General features: G+C 37.7%; 1 protein-coding gene and 1 long non-coding RNA gene across 2 annotated transcripts in view; both read left to right on the plus strand.

Annotated features, from left to right (window-relative positions):
- Positions 1 to 17,442, plus strand: part of LOC136249797 (DNA polymerase zeta catalytic subunit-like) — a 21,461-nt gene extending 4,019 nt beyond the window's left edge. The window contains exons 8-32 of the mRNA XM_066041923.1: positions 221 to 417; positions 924 to 1,593; positions 3,512 to 3,618; positions 6,239 to 7,574; positions 7,633 to 7,672; positions 7,841 to 8,227; positions 8,288 to 8,401; positions 9,336 to 9,664; positions 9,712 to 9,827; positions 10,035 to 10,296; positions 10,488 to 10,629; positions 10,679 to 10,761; positions 10,980 to 11,141; positions 11,195 to 11,252; positions 12,866 to 13,015; positions 15,174 to 15,281; positions 15,326 to 15,435; positions 15,575 to 15,689; positions 15,746 to 15,883; positions 15,944 to 16,134; positions 16,375 to 16,482; positions 16,545 to 16,664; positions 16,713 to 16,770; positions 16,825 to 16,986; positions 17,047 to 17,442. Of these exons, the coding sequence (XP_065897995.1) occupies positions 221 to 417; positions 924 to 1,593; positions 3,512 to 3,618; positions 6,239 to 7,574; positions 7,633 to 7,672; positions 7,841 to 8,227; positions 8,288 to 8,401; positions 9,336 to 9,664; positions 9,712 to 9,827; positions 10,035 to 10,296; positions 10,488 to 10,629; positions 10,679 to 10,761; positions 10,980 to 11,141; positions 11,195 to 11,252; positions 12,866 to 13,015; positions 15,174 to 15,281; positions 15,326 to 15,435; positions 15,575 to 15,689; positions 15,746 to 15,883; positions 15,944 to 16,134; positions 16,375 to 16,482; positions 16,545 to 16,664; positions 16,713 to 16,770; positions 16,825 to 16,986; positions 17,047 to 17,205 (5,422 nt within the window). The 3' untranslated portion in view covers positions 17,206 to 17,442. The remainder of the gene's footprint in view (positions 1 to 220; positions 418 to 923; positions 1,594 to 3,511; positions 3,619 to 6,238; positions 7,575 to 7,632; positions 7,673 to 7,840; positions 8,228 to 8,287; positions 8,402 to 9,335; positions 9,665 to 9,711; positions 9,828 to 10,034; positions 10,297 to 10,487; positions 10,630 to 10,678; positions 10,762 to 10,979; positions 11,142 to 11,194; positions 11,253 to 12,865; positions 13,016 to 15,173; positions 15,282 to 15,325; positions 15,436 to 15,574; positions 15,690 to 15,745; positions 15,884 to 15,943; positions 16,135 to 16,374; positions 16,483 to 16,544; positions 16,665 to 16,712; positions 16,771 to 16,824; positions 16,987 to 17,046) is intronic.
- A 905-nt stretch (positions 17,443 to 18,347) lies between these two features.
- On the plus strand, positions 18,348 to 20,794 carry LOC136249351 (uncharacterized). The gene is made up of 3 exons (XR_010698171.1): positions 18,348 to 18,419; positions 20,573 to 20,641; positions 20,688 to 20,794. It is a non-coding gene; the product is annotated as an uncharacterized lncRNA (long non-coding RNA).
- The last annotated feature ends 1,475 nt before the right edge of the window (positions 20,795 to 22,269 follow it).

Raw genomic sequence — 22,269 nt, forward strand, 5'->3', positions numbered from 1 at the left:
GCATAAACTAGTTACTATTGTTAGTGAAATTTATTGATATTGTAATCAATAGTGTAATAGTAATATTGATATGCACGCAGTATCATGCAACCCTAATTCTGAATGTTAATGGCTAATAGAATGGTCACAACATGATAAAGCAAGGTTTTGATGTCTCCTGTTAATTTATTTGTGTATTTAAAAGCACTTACTGAGCTATGTATTTGTAATTGGTTCACAGCAGTGAGGAGGATTCTGACCCATCCTTGGACAGCATGATGATGTCACAGTCATGTGATCTAATGACACACCTCCAAGTTGGTAGTGCCTCTCAAGAACAGCAGTCGGTAGCCATGGCAACTGTGGAGCCAGTAGTTGACATAGCAGCAGTGGAGTACACTACACAACTGAGTCAACGACTATCACAAGCCACCATGAGTGAGTGGTACTCACTATTGTGTTTGTGGTAATAGAGAATACCATATACGTACAAATTTTTGGGGAACGTAATTTTTGCAGATTGACAAATTTCAGGATTTTCGTGGTTTTACTTTTGAAGGATAACTTGTTTTTCACTGAGGGTACCTACTAGAAACATAGAGCTAACCCTAATAATCATTAATTTTTGAGGATTAAAATTTCATGGACAGCCAAGCAACTGTGAAATCTGTGAAAATTGCATCTCTCAAAAATTTGTTTCTATAGAACATTTGTTATACCACTTCTGGCCAGATAGGTACATAGTATATACATAGACTGTGTTTTCTGTCTCCTTATAGTAAGTAGCCTCTAGCTTATTTTACAAAGTGGAGAAAGCTTCATTTGTGGTTGTCAGCATCCAAAATAATGCTCTATCTGAGCAGTTTTTCTATTCTAGGCAAGGGTCCGTGGTGTACTCTCGACATTTTCTTTCCCTCATCTGTAGTACATTTCACACACTATAGCTCAGTGTTCTGATCAAGAATTACTGGACTTGTTGAGACAACTAGGACAAGATAATGATGGCTGCACACAACAGAACAATGTCGCTAGTCAGGTGATCTCCAGTAGCCAATTGTTGAGCATTTCCCCATCAGTGATGTCGAACTCCATGTCTCCTCACAATGATGACACAGCTACTCCACCCTGGGGTGTTGACGAGACACTGACCCCTAACAAAGGGGCTGGCAATGACATACTCAAGGGGGCTAATGACACACTAACTCCATCTAAAAGGGCTGATGATGACATAGTCTCTCCACCTAGGGTGGGTGGTGATGACATGACCTCCCCACATAGGGAGGGTAATAATGACATATCTATTAAATGTAGTCCTCAGGATGAATTAGCTAGTTCGTTTTCACTCCAGAGTGACTCTATATTATTTCAAGACTCACAACACAGTGGAAGCAAGGAAATGGGTAGGGCTTCTGATGGTGTGCAGCTCACTACGGACCAACGAGTTCATGTGATCAGTCTGTGTAGCCATGGAGATGACGAAGACCTACAGCTGGACAACACATACCACACCTCATTTGATGATAATGACATCATTGATGACATCATAGAGCATGAGGATACTGTAATGTCTCAACCATGGAATAGTGGGGATCATCTGGAACACCAACCACAACAGTAAGTGTATACTATACTGCTGATAACTATATTGTAGTCACATAACTACACTAAAGTGCTTACTGCTAGATTTGCCATGAATAGTATATGCTATTTAGAATAAAATCTTGTGTTTATTTATGGGGCCGGAGCAACCAGTCCGGCATTTGCCAGACCACTTTTCTGGGTCCAGTCATGGATTTTGTCTCCTATCTGCAACTTTTCAAACACACTTAATATAACACCTTTAAACAGACTGTAGGACCAAGTGTCCTACACACCTTCAGTACTTGTGCTGTAAAACCTTAATAAATAAAAGCAACTAAATAAAAAGCTACTTGAATTTTGTAAAAAAATCACCCCCAGATACTCTAATGGAGCGGTCTGTAGAATTATAGCTGCTGTTCTAATTACACTAAGCCATATTGATGTTAACAAAAATGATAAGGAGACTTTGTATGTAATCCAGATGCCACTTCAGTACATCTATTTTCCTGGAGAGCATACCGCCCAGACCTTCCTAGCTTGCATGTGATTTGCACATGTAGATGTGTATCAAATAAAAATCTGATTTAAATATCACATTAGATGAGTGTGGATGACTATGATCTCCACTGCAGTGCACAAATGGCCTGACCACTCAAAATTTCTGGCTCTGTTTATTTAAGCAATAATTTAATGGACTCTATTAACACAATTTTTCAATAGTTACAGTGAGTCTCCTGTTTATAGTCTCCAGTAGATGGATGGTTTATAATATAGAGCTGAGCGATAGTACAATATCACTATTCACACTTGATAGTAACTTTTTATATCATGATAGCGATAGTATCATGATAGTACTACTAGTTATCAAAAACACTCAACTTCACCATGAATAATCCAATCACACACCATGTATCTGGTTTTCTAACACTCCATTGGTAAAATTGTTATGTATTACAGTTGTAATCTTGTTATGCATGCTCAACTGGACTTTCATGGTTACCTTAACTTTAACAATATCATCTTTTACTTTTTAAACCAGGCGCACGCCCACAGCCGGCTGTGGGCATGCGCCTGGTTTACTGAAATTGTTTTCGTAAAAACGTGTGTGTGTATGTACCTACCTATGTTTGTTTGTCCATACGTACCCATGTGAACAAAAATGTTAAAAAATGATAAAAAGCAGCCAGCATGTAAGAATTGAAAGCTAAATTAAGTCTGTATTAAACTTCCACATACATAAACTTTGTTCTGAGGTGGTTTCTTCTCAGCGGTCTGAAATACGGGTATGGCGACTCCTCATATACTTCTTGAGAGGTCTTCCCTTTCAGTTTTATAGACTTTTAACAACTTTAAAACGACACTGAAGTCCTCTTAGGCTACCAGAGGTAGTGTTATCCTTCAGGTTGAAAGGGGGGCGTTGCCATACTTACGTGAACAAAAATGAAGGAAAGCCTTGAGGCTTTCTCTATACAATTTGCACAAGAAAATATGATAGACACACTATAAAACAGTTGAGAAGATACTTCTGTGTGTAATTTGTGGTTTAAAGTGGTTTGTTATAGTTACGCTTCCATAGCAGTGCATAACAACGTAATTAGCAAATTGCAAAATAGTTCATGAATTACGAAGTATGCTGAATTACAGAATTTACAAATTCTAATTATCTAGCTGAGTTAATAATACGTATAACATGAATATAAACTAAATTATATACATGGCTGATTAATTTAGTTAGAATGGAATTGCATGGGTGCCTGGTTTTTAGAAGTAGCACAACATCAACTTGTTTTTTGACTAAGCACAGATATGCATAATTTATCACGATAGCATGATAGCATACTATTATAATCATGATTGTTACTATCATGATAATCGATAGATCACAACTATCATTCAGCTCTATTATAATAGAGAATTATTGTACCACCATATAGTTGTGTTTCCCTTCTAGGACAGACAGGTTTGTCGGTGATGAAATGGCAGACATTGAAGACTTATGGTCGTCATCATTCATCAACCATATCCCACAACTGGATGGGACCAACGATGAAGACCCCAGTAAGATGTAATTTAGAACATAGTAACCATAGTAACCTTAACGTTCAGATAAACAAAAGTTTCTAGGTAATTTATGATAGTTAAACAGAGCCATGTTGAATATACTCTAATTGAACACTCACTTTTAGTGATGGTATCAATGACTAGTGCTACAAGGAAAATTAGAAATTTCAAGTTCCGTTAGGGATCATAGAAATAAAAAAGTAGTGAAACAAGGGAGGTTGCCTACACCTGCAGATACTAGTGGATCTAGGGATGCCACGATATCATGACATATGACGTATCGTGACATAAAATCCCATGATATAGTATGTCGTGGCCCATTTATGTCATGGCCCATTTATGTCATGACAGAGAAATAGCACACAAATTTGGCTACAGATTTGAACAAGAACTATGTGTATTATACTCTTGATGAAAATATAAAAGTTTTGTGGTAATTCACCAAAGGGAAACATGTTTTGCTAGATTTTTCTAGAACAAGTTACGTCGTGACATATGATATATTGTGACATAAATGCCTGTGACATATGACATAAACATTTCTATGTCGTGGCATCTCTAAATTAATCCCTACTTTAGTCTATACCCATGACTAAATTAGGGATTAATATCTACTAGTAGATCTTCAGGTGTAGGTGACCTCCCTTGTTTCCCTATTTTTAAATTTTTTTTCATTTCTATGATCCCTAATGGAACTTAAAATTCCCTTGTACTTGTTTGTTTACATTACTTGTAACATAATTACCATGCAAAAGCAGCCAAGGCTGTATAAAAGGGCGTGGCCTTCAAAAGCCTGGGTGAAAAAAGTTGTGAAATCAAAGGTGGCGGCACCCTCACATTATTAAATTGTATTAACATCAGTGTAGCCATTTCTTGGCCCATCACCTTTGATTCCACAACTTTTTTCACCCAGGCTTTTAAGGCCACACCCTTTTTATACAGCTTAGCTGGGTTTTTGTTTTTGTTTTTTTCTTTTTGTGTTAAATACAGTCATAAACTGGTTTTGGGGTTCCATTTCTCTTATCTACATATACATTTATTTGACTATTTGTTAAATACTCTAAAAGAGTGCACATTACCACATGGAATGATTGAGTTAATGAGGTTTACACTTGTCTGAAGGCATCAGGCAGGCAGACAGTTAGTCAGTCAGTCAGTCAATCAGAAAAAATTCCACTTAAATATTCTAAAAATAAATTCGTAGCAATCTATTGGAAGTGTTTCAGGTCATACTAAAGGCACTTTTGGTCTTGATTACACATACTGCCAAGGCACCATGAAAGTATTGTGAGGCTGGTTTCTGGTCAATATTTTTTTGTGAGAATTTGCAAGCCTCCGTGAACCCGTACTTTGGTACTCACTTCCAACAAAATAGCAGCATTTGATGGATGGCCTGTGGCCAGCATTCAAAAATGCAAGACTTTTGGTGGTATCAGATGACTTTCCAGGTGCCACATAGCCTGTCACTCTAACCTTTTTTATCCACATTCTGAAATTTTAGCCCATAAACGCTGCCGTACAATTAGCTGTAGCTATGACTACGCATACACTGTAGTAGGCTTTTCTCGCAAGCACTTTTGTGTGCAAAAGAGCAACACCTTAATCTCACAAAATTCACAACAATTAAACACATGAAATTATTATTTGTTTTAATAATAAGTGCCCATCTGCAAGATGCAAAGCTTGAAACCAAACAACAATCAAATAAGTGTAACTCAAGTGTCTGAAGTTTGTAGAACAGGGCAGCTGTTGTCTATTGTCAAACAGTATCCGAAAACACCTTGAAAAGTGTGGTGTGTTGGTGGTGTAGGTGAAAAAGTGACTGACTAAGTATTGAACAAGTTGTTGTGTACTTGATCAAGTATTTAATGAATAGTGACTATTCATTACTCTAATAGAACATACAGCAGCTGATGAAACACTCTAATAATAGAACAGTCACCTTTATCAATCTCCAGATTATTTTGTATCATTTTAAAATGCTTACAGTTGAACCTCTCTAATCCGACACCTGCGTAATCCAGAATCCTCTCTAATCTGACCAAAATGTCATTCACCAACACTTTTGTATAGAAAACCTCTGTAATCTGACACCTCTGTACTCTGTAATCCAACACAAAATGTAATCCAACACAAAATTCGATTCCCTAGACTTGGAAATACATTGTTTTCGACCTTTGTACTCCAACAGAGAATAATAGCAGCATTAAAAACATTCACAGAACATAATTTTTATGCAACCAAAGCATTTAACTGGTTAACAATAGTAGAAAAAAGCTGTAATACTTGTAAATTCTAAAATCAGTTCATGTTTAAACCTTGTGTGATCCATTTTACCTGTAATTTACTGCGTAATCTGATGATATTGTACAATGTCAGATTACAAAGGTGACTTGATAATCCAACAACCTCCTTAATCCAGCAAAATTTATGGCTCCCATTGAGGGTCGGATTGACTGTACTGCTATTTGTGAAGTGATCTAATGCTTTGCAAAGTAAGCCGTTTGTTCACCAGGCTATATTGAACACTTACTGGGCATATGCTCCAGGTGAATTAGTTAATATATTGGTTCTATAGAGAGATGGCTGGTTTTACTGCATTTTATTGTTCTTGTAGGAGAAAAATATTCTCTTAGGAAGAAACTGAGAAGATCATATCTGGATATGATCAAATATAAGAGCCACACCTCCTCTGATGTTCGGAAACCATTCAAACCTCCTCGTGTTGTTAGCCCCACCCATGTGACTGCTCACCAGACGTCACATAATCCACAGACCAGATTATGTGATGATAAAGTAGACAGTATAAAGTTTAAGGCACTGAAAAGGTCACTGTTCCCTCGTGTGAAAAGGTTGACGACAATTGAAATAGCCAGCATAAAAGACAGCATAAAACAGCAACAACAACAACTGCAAATGGAAGTGAAAGCATGCACTACTTCTGATCATTCTTCTAGCACTACAGTTTACCCTACAGTAGATAAACAATTACAGGAGGGCAAGAGGAGACCATCTCTGTCTCTGAAACGGAAACAAAAAGAAGATAGGAAAAGAAAACAGAGAAGCCCTATGAAGATGCGTAGCCGTCTTAAGAAGATAAGCTTGTCAGAAGAGCACCAACAGTCGGTGACAATATCACCTTACCAGTTTGACTGTACTAAGGAGAAGGTATCTACTGAATCGACACTAATGACTGATGAAGTGCTTACCTCACGATATCATGAGTTGCAATTTGCAACAGAAGGGGCATCACAGCAACAGCAGCAGCACACAGAACCTCAAGATAATCATCATTGTTATAATGACAGTTCTGATGCACTTGTTAACATGGGGTATTTGTCTCCCTCAGTCTCTACTCATGTTGACTCCACAGAAATTTCCATACTTCAATCCCCATTCAAATCTTCATCCCCTGTTCCACTATCACCTGTTCCGATTTGCCGATCACCTCATTTGGACACAAGTTTTTCCTTAGAACTGCGTAGTAGTAGTAGTAGCAGTAGCCCTCCACGGTCCTCCTCGCCTTGTTCTGCACGGAACCACTCCCCTTCACCAAGCCCCACCTCACATGGGGATGCACTGCAAGAGAATCTACAAATTTGTCATCAGCCACGATTGCATGTAGAATCTGCTGCTTCTTCAACTACTGTTGGATCATGTGAGCTAATTTTAGCCTCATCTAGTGGTGGATCATGTGATCAAGAGGCAGCCACACCCACAGATAATGATGCAATCAGTTGCATCTCGGAATCACCAAAATCAAAACTCCCACGTGCTGACCTTGATGCCATCATTCCCATGGATACCAGTGATCATGATGCATGCATCATAGCTCCAGCAGTAGCCCCACCCACCTCTGCTGAGCTACTGGATAGCCTGCAGCAGTATGGTCAACCAGACATTGTCTATCAGCAGCCATTTTGTAGTGTACCCACCGAGGTGCCTCCTGTGAAGTGAGTAAAGTGTTTATGCTGTGGTGTGCACTGTGATTGATGATTTGTACTTGTGTAGGCATGTGGGGTCTGTGACTGTCAGAATACCATCAAAAATGGTGTGTGTGTGCATGTGTGTGTGTGTGTGTGTGTGTGTGTGTGTGTGTGTGTGTGTGTGTGTGTGTGTGTGTGTGTGTGTGTGTGTGTGTGTGTGTGTGTGTGTGTGTGTGTGTGTGTGTTGTAGTATGAGTCTGCAGTATCCCACCATCTCTGTATATACATGGCAGGTATATGAGTTACCAGAGTTTCAGCCAACCTACACTATTGGTCATAGCTCATTTGCCTCTACTGGCATCGCTCATTGGAGGACTGTTCTGAGCATGCTCAGTGGCTCTGGAGAAGGACCCTTCATCCCCTCACCCCCCTCCCGTCTTAGTGCCAATTACAGTATAGAGCAATATCAACTTGAAGGGAAGCAGAGATCAACATTTTATTCTAACAAACACTGTGTTATTACTCCTGCTAAACTGCCACCTGATCCAAAATTACTAAATAAAATCGAGGATAGTCATCACCATTGTAGCACAAGTACACCAATGGTAAACAAGGCAGTAAGTAAGAAACAACCTGTCAGTTTGACTCCAATTAAAACACAAACCAAAACCGAAGAAAAGGTAGACAGACTTTTGCATGTAACTACCCCCTCAATGGCCCCCTTGTCTCTTCTTGTCTAGGGTAGCCAGTCACTGGACCATTCAGAATTATCTGGTCCAACTCTAGGGAACACTTATGGTTTCAAGATCAGTCCCGCCATGGGAGAGTGTACCAGTGGTAGTGACCACCATAAGGTGTGTAATGTACTAATGGTGGTATATTATGTGTGTGTGGTGTGTGTTTACAGTGAAGCTACATCAGCAAGGATACCAGAAACCTTGATAATTAAGGCCACCTCTTTTAGAACAATTTAGGACAGTTTCAAAGTGTCCAGATTTTTCACTGTAGTTTGTCACTTTGTATAGGAAGTTACTACGGGGCAACTCATCACTCAGGAGTTGAGTAGTCAGGGTTATGTGGGAAACTCAATATGAACCATGTAAACATGGTTGGCTACAGTAGGAATTAAATTACGTGTCATAATCTAGCTCTCTTGTTTCGGCATAATGATCCCTACTAGCCTGTAAATTTCCTAATTTTTCTAGTTTAGCATAAGCATCATAACATGTCCAACTGAATGCAGATCACAAATATTAGATACTCAGTACTAACAAGCAGAGGCCATTTTGCTTCATTTTGAGCTATGAGCTGGCTGTTACATGATATAGAACAGAACTGCAAGAAACATTTAGTTATTTGACTTCAATGGGGGAGGCATGTTATGAAAGTAACAGATAATTTCCTTTTACGATAACATGATAGCCAACACACAAAGTTATTGACTCATGCTACCTGCTGATGGACATCTTTGCATTAGAAGCAAAGAGGGACACAAAACACAAATGTACAGTCGCTACATTGTATCTCCTGTGGATACACCAAAAACCACATGTCAGAATCTCATAATACTGAAACAGTAGTCATTACTGAGTTATGTTCTGAAGGCATCTGTTAGTCAGTATAAAATTCCATTATAAAAACTGCAAAACTTTGTGTGTTGGGTTGCTGTGAAGACATCCTTGGGACTTGACTGTTCCTAACCAATACTGTTAAGGCATACAAACTTGTGTGATCCCTACAATTTGGTACTACCAATGACAGTGGAGTTTGCTGTTCATATATTTACAGGTACAGTATTTGACAGTGTTAAGTGTTGAGCTGCATGTAACTACAAGGGGTGGCTTAAAACCAGATCCACAGTTTGATGCAGTCATGGCAGTCTGTTACCACATTAGGAATGACTGGCCCACCAATGATCCTGTAACCATGGAGATCACACATGAGTACACAGGAGTGATTGTTGTAACCATGATAACCGCTGACGAGTCTTGTAGTGAGCCAACCAAGAGACTCAATGATAAATTTTTGTTATTTTCTGGTCTTCCAACTGAAATTGACATTTTGTATGCTGAGTCTGAGAGAGATCTATTCCACAAGTTGGTAGAGCTAGTCAGAAAGTGAGTGCATGATGTCCACATGTTTATGGTCACGATGATGCTGCTAGACATGATGTGGACATTCTGATTGGATATGAGGTTCAAATGTCATCATGGGGATACTTGGTTGAGAGAGCAGCTGCCCTTGATATCAACCTCACGGCTCAGCTCAGTAGAGTCCCAAGTAAGTGACGTACAGTGGAACCTGTGTAATGTGGACACCTTATAGAGCCAACTATAAATATCCTTCTGTCTTAATTTTCTCTGTGTATGAGGGATAGACTCTAACTGTCTGAATTATGCAGGTGTCCTAAAGTGTATAGCTATGAGAAATTATTTGCTTTTTGTAGAGGTGTTGTATTACCAGTATGTAATCTCTTATCTGTACTAGGCACTAATGATCACAAGACTTCTAAGCCGCCAGCAAGTGATGTTGAGCAGTCACCAGCTGTGGAGTTTGCTAAGAGACATACTTCAGAGTTGAGCGTGGTTGGTCGAGTTGTGCTCAATATTTGGAGGATTGTCCAACAAGAAGTTGCTCTGACTTCGTACACATTTGAGAATGTGTTCTACCACGTGCTACACCAGAGGACACCTCAGTACTCACACCGAACCCTCTCCAAGTGGTACACTAAGGGTGGACCTTTGTACTGGTGAGAATTAATAAATTAATGCAATCATGGATCATTCATATTAGAACTGTTACCTGATCTTTATAATAGAATATTTAACTTTGGTTGCTCAATTTTCTTAGCATTTATCAGTTGTTAATTGTGTGCTTGTGGTATCCAAACTATAATTGCCAATCATTGTAATGGTTACATATCAAGTGTTGTTGTAATAGTGGGCGAGTGCTGCAGTACTACCTCCTGCGGAGTGTTGCTAACTACAAAATTCTTGATAAGTTCAATCTGATTGGCCGAACTAGTGAATTTGCTCGCCTTTATGGTATATTGTTCTACTCTGTGTTGTCCAGAGGCTCTCAGGTATGACATCTTTATCTCTAGTTAGTATAGCTGTGATTGTGGCATGTAGTTTCGTGTGGAGTCTATGTTACTGAGACTGGCAAAGCCGAGAAACTACATTGCAGTGTCACCAACTGTACAGCAAAGAGCAAGGTATACAGAGTATTTTTTTCTTGTAATAATTCAATGTATAGTATTTGTTCTACTGAAACAGAAAACATTGTAGCTAGCTATGTGCTAGAATCTTCCTATGTGTTCAATAAACAACTGCCTGGGATAATATTTGGGGACGTCATGTGTACCATTCGATGCATTCTCATATGCAGTGTACTGTATGTTATGTACATATTATGTGATTGTTGCACATACAGGATGGCTGCACCAGAGAGTTTGCCACTCATCTTAGAGCCAGAGTCACGCTTCTATGCTGATCCAGTTGTAGTCTTGGACTTCCAGTCGCTCTATCCCTCCATTGTGATAGCTTATAACTACTGCTTCTCTACTTGTCTGGGGAGGGTGCACCATTTGGAACAGTAAATACATTGATGACTTTGTATATCACTGTTTAGAGTATTGTTGTGTTTAGATATGGGTATTTCCCTTTTGGAGCTGCCAACTTGTGTGTTCCTAAGAAGACACTTAAGGTATGCATCTTGCAGATTATTTACAGAAACATTGTGTGTGGTTTAGATCTTAAATGCATAATATAGTCATTGTTAGTCTGTTGAATGTTTATCGTACCGTACAGTGGTACTGTATATTAGGGATCATGGAAGTTAGCACATTCTCACAAAAATATTGAGTCTCACAATACCTTCCCACTACCTTGGCAGTGTTAGTTACAATTCCAAAAGTGCTTTCAGTCTTTCCAATGAGTTACTGCTTGTTAGGAATTTTCCTACTGCCTGACTGACTAACTAACTTACCCAATGTCTTCAGACAAGTGTGACTCGAGAATAGGTAAGTCTATGAGCTTGATTTTTTCACTACTATACATTGCTTTAACCCAACAGGTGCTTTTTGGCATTCTGCAGTACAGAGACAAATTATAACGTTTTGGTCATAATGTCCTGTCATGTGCAGGCTTGATCGGTTGTGGTAGGACAGAGTGAGACATTTCAACTAAGAGTTAGATTGTACACGGTTATTAATTCTGGTATCTACTGTCCACATCATTCATTGCTCTTGTTGTGAGCTACTGTAACATTGCTAATTGAATGGGAATAGGCCTAGTGCATTCATGTCTATACCCCTTGATTTGTAAGAATCTAGCAACCAGGTGGTAGTTATGATTAGCAGCTAGTACAAGCCATAAACCAAACAGATAAACTGTATTCCTTAGGCTCCATCCCTTTCTTTCTTTTGATGCAGTATGTGCGAGTTCCCCAGTCATAATTATGTTAGGAATTTTACGTTTGAATGTACAAATAAAAAAAGTAGTGAAGCAAGGGAGGTTGCCAAGGGAGGTTGCCTACACCTGCAGACATACTAGTGAACATATTTATGTAATGTCCACTAATATATCTAGAGTTGCACCGATAATCGGTTGAATTATCGGTAACAACCGATATTAGCTAATTTTACAAGTATCGGTATCGGCTACGAAGCGGAAATAACTTGCCGGTTAACCGAAACCCACAATCAATCGTTAAGTTGACGACAATGAACAGGTGAAAGTAAAGAAGGTGGTGAATGTAGCAGTAAGTGGTTTGTTGTAACTGTTTTGTAACTATTTGAGTTTGTTTGTTTGCACAAATGTGGTTGCAAGGCTATAGTAGGCTGTGTATATTTATCGGCCGCCCACGCAATTAGTTGATCACTCTTCACAAAGGGTCTGTAGTCCCACTAAAACACTGTTTGATTAGCTGTTTTATAACTACTTGGCTTCCTTTTCCATGAAAGGAGATACTAGCAAAACTGTGTAAAACATTGTAAAAGTCGGCCGCCCACGTAATTAATTACATTGATTACATTATCATTACAAATGCAGTTTATACGCATAAACTTTAGGTGATTTTCTGCTCCTCCTCCTCTGTTCTGAAGAAATGAAGAATATCGGTAAATATCGGCATATCGGTTACAGGAATAGGCAAATAATCGGTATCGGCAAATATGAAAAAATGCATATCGGTGCAACTCTAAATATATCTACAGGTGTAGATGACCTCCCTACACTTTATGATACGTAAAATTCCTAGTACTTGTTATATACGGTGGACCAGTGGTGTCTTTGGTTTACTTACAAACATTTCCTTAGGAACTTGAGGATCAAGTTACAATATCCCCAAATGGAGTTGTGTTTGTCAGGCGTAACATCAGACGAGGGATAATGCCCTGTATGTTGGAGGAGATATTGAACACTAGAGTGATGGTGAAGCAGAGTATGAAGCTGCATAAAGATGACAAGGTGTTGCCACTTGTCTGTAATAAGTGACTTATAAAATTGGCAATAACTAAAAAGTGGTACTAGTATTTTTTTTTTTAAATGAAGAAGGGATCTATGCAATAAAAAGTAGTGAAACAAGATATGAATGATGGTATTACAGCATAGCTGGGAAGTCCCTACTTTGGGGCATTGAACAAAATAGTTGTTATAGCTATGTGCCAATGTATGGAGTTTTCCACTGAGTTATGCTGTAATACCATCATTTTATCTTGTTTCACTACTTTTTATTGCATAGATCTCTACTTCATTTTTAAATTAACAATTTTTAAAATACTAGTTTTATTTTTGTTGTAGCACAGCTAGTTACACAGTGTAACTTGTGACTGTTCTATTAGAATATCATATATGCATGACTGTTGTATTAGAGTGACTGTTGTATTAGAGTGACTGTTGTATTAGAGTATTTTGAGTCAGACAAGCTAGCTAGACCAATAAGGGGTTAAGTCATCTTGTTTACTGTTAAGTGAATAGCTAGATTGTTAAGAGGTGTGTTATAAAAGTATCCTTCGAAGCTTTGTAATGCACTCATAGTCTACAAAAGAATTACAAATAAACGTCGTTACTTTATTGTAGCTGCTTATTCCTCTTGCGTGATCAATGTTTGTCTCTTCGCGATCGATCTTCGTATGCCACGCCCACTTTTAAACCATCGCAGTTCAGCTTGCTACCATAGTTGCAGCCTTAAAACATCTTATAAAGTGATAGATAATGCATGGAAAGCGTTTAACTGTGCATGATTGCAGTGTAGCAGACATTCCCTTTTGCAATCAATCGATTGCGTCATTCAGTACTGCTGCTATGCACATTCCAAATGCTTACAAACTTATTAAATAGGTTTAGAAAGGTAAAACCTAAGAAGGATGTGCATAAATACAAGAAAATCTGTAACTTGAAAGCTAACACCGAAGCTTCGAATGTTCAAACATTTTATTAGCATATATTTGAAGGTAAATTTCAGTATTCGTCCCAGCCCTAATGAAGAAGACAAGCTGCCTGATTGAAGATAAAAGAAAAGACAAGGCGCAGAGGGCCTACGCTCATCAGAACCCCAAAAGGCATATCCCACTAGTGAGTTTGTTGTTACGGTTTAAAATGGTGGCCATGCGCTGCTTTGTTTAGCCTCTAACCTTGCGACTGGTCAGTGAGGCAGTGAGACTAAACTTCAAGTTTTGGCAATTTTTAAAAATTCTATATATGGCCATTATAAGTGTTTTGTTATATATTATATATTTATATGGACTAGTACTATTCCATAAAGGTGATTTTCATCGCATAATATGTCTCTAGGATAATTTTCAAAGGCAGAACTTTGGGCAGCACACAAAATTTTTGGGGCAATCCCTACTCTACACCATTTGATAGTATGTAGTATGGACACCTTGGCAGCAATGTTTGTTAGGTAGTAAGAAACTAACTGTCTGGAATATGCAGTCGTTTTCATATTTGGATGTCCGTATGTGTCAGGTTTCAATGTAGATTTTAGATCGATATGAAATTTGAAAGTGCAAAGGAAGTAAATGACATTACCATATACATGGAACATTTAATGGTGACTTTAATGCGATTTGGTGCATACTGTTAAATTAATAAAATAAAATAAGTCAACGTATGTGCATACATATTGAACAGCGTCCTGAAAGAGGAAAGTAGACCACGGCTTCAAATAATTAATAGAACTATTGTTATTGCAGCAAAGCACTCTGTAGCATGGGATGTTAAACTTTTTTTGTACCAAATTTTTGACTCTGCTCTACTATCAGGGGCGTACGGAGGGGGGTTTCCTGGGGTTTCAGGAAACCCCTTTGGATTTTACACACTACTTGAAACATTAAGAAATTGAAACTTCAAGTTTCCAGAATCCGGAATCTGTCATGTAACAGGACACATTATAAACTTTTATCTTAGTTTCTCACATGATAGCAACACTTATAGCATTGTTCTGAATTATGATTTTGGTGAAAAGATCGAGATACTCTAATAGAGCAGTCGGGTAATATAAACTACTCTAATATAACAGTCACTTAGCTATAGTGGAAACCCCTTTTCAAAATTCCTGTGTACGCCCCTGGACTATAGTTCCTCTGTTAGTGTCTTGTGATTTCTGGTGATTCTATACTAGGCACTAGGATACATATTGGATGCCAGACAGTTGGGATTGAAATTGATCGCTAATGTGACATTTGGTTACACTGCAGCTAGCTACTCAGGAAGAATGCCTTGTGTGGAGGTGAGACTATACTTGTACCTTCATCTTATTCATTTGTTATATAGATCAGTGATAGTATCATCAGTAAAGCAAGAGAGACTCTCAACAGAGCAATACAACTTGTCAACAGTACCCCACGTTGGGGTGGTAGAGTTGTATATGGAGACACTGACAGGTGGGTACTAGCCTGTTTGGAGACTTACAGTCCCATTTTCTCAAGGAGAACTGTTTGGGACATATTCCTAACAAAGGGCTTATACAACACACATGTGCTTGCTAAACTGTTTGTATTGCCATCTGTGTTTTCTTTTTAGTCTCTTTGTCATGTTGAAAGGAGCTAGCAAAGAGGATGCTTTCCGTATTGGAAAAGAAATAGTTGAAGCGGTCACAGCTGACAACCCTAAACCAGTTAAACTGAAATTTGAAAAGGTCATTATTCCCTACTAAACTATCTCCGTAACACTGATATCATCCTTGTCATACAGGTCTATCTGCCATGCGTCCTGCAGACAAAGAAGCGATATGTTGGGTATGCCTATGAGACAATAGATCAGAAAGAACCAATATTTGATGCTAAAGGAATAGAAACTGTTCGTCGTGATGGCTGTCCTGCTGTTGTCAAGGTTAACTTACAATGCTACTATTGTGGCATTGATATGTAATGCTTTCATTGAATTCTCTAGGTACTAGAACGATCTATCAAGCTACTGTTTGACACAAAGGACATTTCCAGTGTGAAGAGTTACGTAACAAGACAATGTGGACGAGTGCTCAATGGCCGGGCTTCAATTGGGGAGTACACATTTGCTAGAGAATATCGTGGCAGGTCAAGTTACCGACCTGGAGCATGTGTGCCTGCTCTAGAGCTAACCAGGTACAGTAAAGCTTCATTAATATATACAGGTCCAGAGAATTGGCCTCATAATGAATTAATGAGGTCATAGAAGTGCCCACTATAATGGTGGTCTGTCCATTGTATGATGTAAGGTATAAATCTTTTGAGGTCTGTTACAATGACAAGCGCACTTTATATGAATGACCCTTGGGTATTGCTGTAGTCTGGTGCATAGAGTATCACTCTGCTATCACATGGAAATAACTTACCTTCTGTTAGGGAAGCTCTAGCTGTTGATCCTCGTTCTGAACCACGAGTGGGTGAGAGGGTACCTTATGTCATCATCCATGGACCACCAGGATTACCCCTCATCAGACTAGTGAAGAGGTGCTACATGTTCTGCTTATTGCTGTAGCAGTGGATTATACTACTGTTGTATTATCATATAGACCAATGGACGTACTACACAATCCTACTTTACGGCTTAATGGAGAATACTATGTCACTAAACAAATACTACCTCCACTAGATCGTGTGTTTTCTCTTGTGGGTATGGATGTCACCAAATGGTAAACAAAGCAGCTCAACCCACTCAAAATGATACTGCATCTGTGTAGGTATTATGAGTTACCTCGTGTGTTCCGTGTTATCCAAGCTCCATCCACTATTAGCAAGGTCAGTGAAGAATTGATTGATATGAGTTGTAATGTAACTAAATCTATTCCATAGGGAACCATTGGCCAGTATTTTGCTACAATTCACTGTTGTGTGTGTGGTAGATTATCAGTAGACAAGTTGTGTACATCATGTACTGGTAACCCTCAAAAAGTTGCTGTTGTTTTAAACAGCCAAATTTTATCATCAGAAAAATCTTACCAAGAGCTATCAATGGTTAGTAGTATAGTGTCTAAGGGACAGATACTGAGTTATATGTACCCATTATCCATACAGTTGTGTTCTCATTGTGTGGGCAGTAGAGATGAACATCATATTACAAGTTGTACTTCTATTGAGTGTCCAGTGTTGTCAAGGAGACTACATGCTCACTCTAAACTACTAACTTTACCAGAAACAAGAACTCTACTGGATAATTATGTGACAAGACAATGAAACTACTTGCAAATTAAATATCGCAATGCCAAATTTATGGATTATAATACTGCAGTGTCTATAACTGCATGCATATATGAATGCTATATCAACATTGTTTCATTGTTGTCAACTAAATTACTTTATTTGTGTGCTTAAAATAAAGAGTTTAGTTGTTAAAGTGACCTTATAAAGCAACAAACACAAATCAGAATACATAGTGAAAGTACAACACAAATAAGGTAATGTATACAAAAATAATACTTTTATAATATAGTCAATTACAAGCTGCTTTTAATTTATTCACTAACTGGTCGTAAATTCCATTGTCTGTAAGTCTCTCACTGTTTGGAGTCTCCATATTTTTATCAGCTGATGTAACAAAATACAAGAACACTTGCTGTTTGTGTTTGGCCATTGCAAACTGTATAAAGTAGTTGTGTCATGATCAGGTTGTGTAGTACCAATTTTTCAGATGCTGAAGACACGAGCTCTCAATATGGACACCCTGAGATGGACACCTCTGTCACTGCAGAACAATCCAATGTATTGTGCTGTAGTGCTTTGGAACCTGTCCATGAAAAGTTCCCTTATTGGTGAGGTATCCTAATTTCATGGGTCTAAATGGACAGGTGTATACTAACACAAATCAGATCATTGTTTCAAGTGTCCCTTGTGTTGATGGGCTTCCAGACTACTTTACATACATAAGGTTTCAGGGTTATGAAGACCCTTTATTATGATCTTAATGTGTCTGTAGTTCTATGTCTCATGTGCAAGGTTTTTTAATGTTCCAGCAAAAAAGGTTCTATTGTAAAGTGAATTACAGTGGTGAGACAAATACTTTTGATATGCACTTATTTTGTAGCCTCACCATTGAACATGGTGCATGGGATTACAAGCTACGTAGTAGGAATCATTGCTATGAAAGCGCTCGAGCTCAACAAGGGGATCATCACCTAAACTGCAAATTTAGTATCTACCTTAGTCATGCTAGTTTATTTGTTGTTATATACCATACTGAATTGTACTGTACTGTATACCTACAACTATAATTATACCATACTGTATGTACCATATTGTTTGGTCCCAAAAAAGACTTTAAAATAATATTGTTAACTTGCCAGTTGCTTCCCAAATGTTGATACATAAAGACTGCAGATGTAAGATGAGAAACCGTCTGGTGGAGTGATGATGCATGTGATACAACTGATGTGTGTACATATGCTTTTTATGTGAGTATTAATAGACTCTTATTTTTGTACCCATGCATGCACACTCTTATACTAGGCCATCTTATTTAATTAGTCCTGTCTTTTATACCAATTCCTAGGGTTATGTAGAATGTGATTATGGCATTTGGTTAGGGTTCAAAATAGGATATATGTTGTGGATACAGTAATGAAAGATTGTTTACCATTATAAGAAAGAGAGCGTGATGTAGAGCAATTGCTTCATCCCTGGCCAGCTAACTTGAACCTCCATGCATCATTACTGTAACATGAGTTTTACATGAATGTGAAGTGTATGTATCATGGAGCATGGATGTTACAGTGAGGGGGACATGCATGTACCATGGATACAGGGACCAAATTCCATTGGCATGCTGCGTGTAGAATTCCACAATGAAAACCAACAATTGCATCGTTGTTAGAACTGTGAGAAATAGTTATGCAACTCCTGTTTGTATGACAGTTCTACATACTGTGATAGTCAGTAATACTGTACATAGCAGCCAGGGTGCATGGTAAGCATTAGATATAGCAGTAATCATAGTGTTAACAAACACCATGCACGTTACGTGCATGCCAGCATTTAGTTTCAGTACATTTTATGACATATTTATAAAGTGTTAACACAAATATGCACATTAGTCTCATGTATGCAACATGTAGGGAAAGTGTCCAAAATCCATGCATCTTACATGAAACATGCATGTATATTAACACTGATAGCACGCATGTTTCTAGTACACACCATGTAGCTAGCTGCTTTTCTTACACTCCATTGTTGTTGTAATCTTTGTTGTGCATGTTCTACTGGACTTTCACAGTTTCCTCAACTTCTACACTATCAGTGTTTGCCATGTTTTTGACTAACTACAGATATACATAATTTATCATGACAGTATGATTGCATGCTATCATTGTCATCATAATGTTACTTACTATCATGATATATTAAGCAGAACTATCACTCAGCTCACCACAGCTGGCTATGTTACTGACATCAAATTGTCTGAATATTCATGTGAATTGGTGGGTGTGGGGGTGTGTACTTATGTATGTTTACCTGTCTGCAGTCAGTTGAGCAAATTGTATTATGCTAATGCATATCTAAGACACGATTGCTGTATTGAGTGTGTGTTAACTCAGCACAAGCTTATGGCTTTTTCTTACTGATAAGTGCACTAAACAAGAGTTGTGAAACCTTTACAAAAAGGTTTACCAATTGTTTGTAATGTAGATGTCTTGTAGGCTAACAGGAGTGGCATATTCAGTTAAATTTAAATCAGCGTATCCCATTCATAATATATGTGCAAAAATGGAGAGTGGCCTCAAGGCTTACCCTTAGATTTGAGAAGATATGTATTTCTGGTATTTGTGTTGAAGTGCTTTTGTGCAATTATGCAACCAATAAGTATTGATTTGTGAATTACAAAATATTGAGATTCTTTATTGCTAAACAAAATCGTAAAAATTTATTTGCCAAATTTTTATTGATGGTTGAAGCAAGGTATAATAGTATTTACTGGGCTTCTAGTTTTTAGAAGTAGCAAAGTATAACTCAGTTGTTTTGCTCCTAGGAATGGATCTGCATGGGCACTCCAAGTGCATGTGCATATAGAAACAGTGTTTTGATACAATATGCAGACATATATTATATTATGCATACTCTCAGTCTACATCTGTATGCATGTACGTAACTATGATTGTATGTATAGGTGTATGTATCATATATAAACTGGGTTTTTATTTCTTTAAAAACATTTTTGACCTGGTCTGTAACAAAATAGGGCCTTTATTTGAGACCGAGAGTTTATTTTGGTTAGGTGTGTTTGTATTTGTGTGTATGTGTGTGTGTGGATACATGTAAGTATGTTTCAGAGACAGCATATGTAGCCAGCTAAGTATAAACCTAACCAATTTGCATTGTTCTTGAACTTCATTTTATGACTTCTTTAAATTTGGTGTCTAGTGGGAAATTCAATGGGCGGTGAAAGTCTCAGCCTTGTCTAGTGAGTATACTTTTGAAGTTATAGTGAGCTGACTGGACTGTGTTTCAATTCACATAATTACTGTAGGCTCTTTGCTTTGCTCTATATGTATTGAGGAGTGTTTAGTCCATCAGTTTGTTTATGTACTGTTTTTTTGTTTTTAATTGCCAGACATTTTACACAGATCCATGTCATGTTCCTAAGCATTCTACCAAGGGTAGTATGCTTCTGCACAGTTTGGTATGCTGCTACACACAATGTATTCATGTGTTACTTCTTTACACAGAAGAGGATGGTTCATGTTAACTTCTACACAAAGAATAGTGATCCCACAAGGACATTTATAGAAATATTTACATGTATACTGTACATGCATTAATTTTTATGACATTTCATGATGCATATATTTTTTTATTGAGTTTTTCAAAGTGCACAGTAATATATAATGTATGTAGTATGTAGTTGTACTTTAAGCCACTCGATGCCCATAATCTCATGGGTCACATATGCGCATCTCAACAATAACAACTTGTGGAAATTGTTAATGCCCATTTTTAAGGGGTACATGTTTAATTTCACCGAATCTGTAACAAGGTGATTATGGTGCATCGCTACTTTTTTACAATAGCATTAGCTTACAGAATTCAATGAGCATGTAGCTAATATAGGACTCCTAGCTATTATTATTGCTGATTCATTTACATTTTATTTTGCTATATCGAGATAATCTGTTCTTAACAGAACACATTATTATTATACTGTAAAAAATAAGTGGTGAGATCCATGGTAATAAGATAGTGATCGCCACTGGATTTCTTAGTGATAGTAAGCAGTGACAATCACTATCTTGTCACAGATATCACCACTTATTATACAGCTTCTAATGTTGAAGCTTCTGGAATGGGCTTGAAGTTGTGTATATAGTTTACATCTTAGTCTGGTATGAAGTTAATAATGTGGTTATGTGCGGAAGGTCTATGTTTACAGGTCTGGTCAAAAGTTCAATTCATAACTGATTTTGTCTAATAAAACATACATGCACAAAGCTATTACATTCAATTTGTTCCCAAAGTACATTATGTCCATCATTATGACTTTATTATTCTATATCTGTGATTCTGTGGGGTCTAAATGCCATGTGAAAAATGAAAATGTACAATAACATAATTATTATAGAGACCTCTCACTTCTAGAACAACAAAAACAGTACATGTGGCCATGAGTACATTAATTTGCTGCGTAACTACTTTCAAACTTTTGTGAGCCATAACTTTTCATGTCATTACAGCCACCTAAGTTATGTATTATATATTAATTATCCCTACAATAAGTAGCTAGCAGTACATGTATGCTTTATTAGATAATATTGCATTATGTGATGGCTCCATAAAGTTTTTCCGGTTGCCTGCCACTTCTTAATTGGTGGACCTCTCTCGCTGCTGCCACACTCAGGCCTGTTACTTGTAAATAGTATAATGAATTTGTATCCTTTTAACCCAAAATAATCATGCTATTAAATTTTGTGTGTGTGAGTGACAATGTCTGTCTTTCGTGGTTGTGTTTTGTATTGTGTTTATTGGTGTGCTATGGTAGGGAAGAACAGCAATTACGTATTACTGTATGCATGAGAAAAAATCATTCAATCTCTTTAGATATTCTTCCACACACAAACTAAGCTTATAATTATTGCTCAAGCATTGATTATAATTACAAACTACCCTCTACACAGTACTGGTATTTGTTTGAAAACTAGTCATGATCAGTTATGAACTAGATGTAGAAAATTAATAGGTACATAGAAATTTCACAATAATACGGTATACAAGGACATGAACAGAAAGCCTCTATGCTAATTTGGTCAGATATAT

The sequence above is a fragment of the Dysidea avara genome, chromosome 3 (genome assembly GCF_963678975.1).
Source record: "Dysidea avara chromosome 3, odDysAvar1.4, whole genome shotgun sequence".
Lineage (NCBI taxonomy): Eukaryota > Metazoa > Porifera > Demospongiae > Dictyoceratida > Dysideidae > Dysidea > Dysidea avara.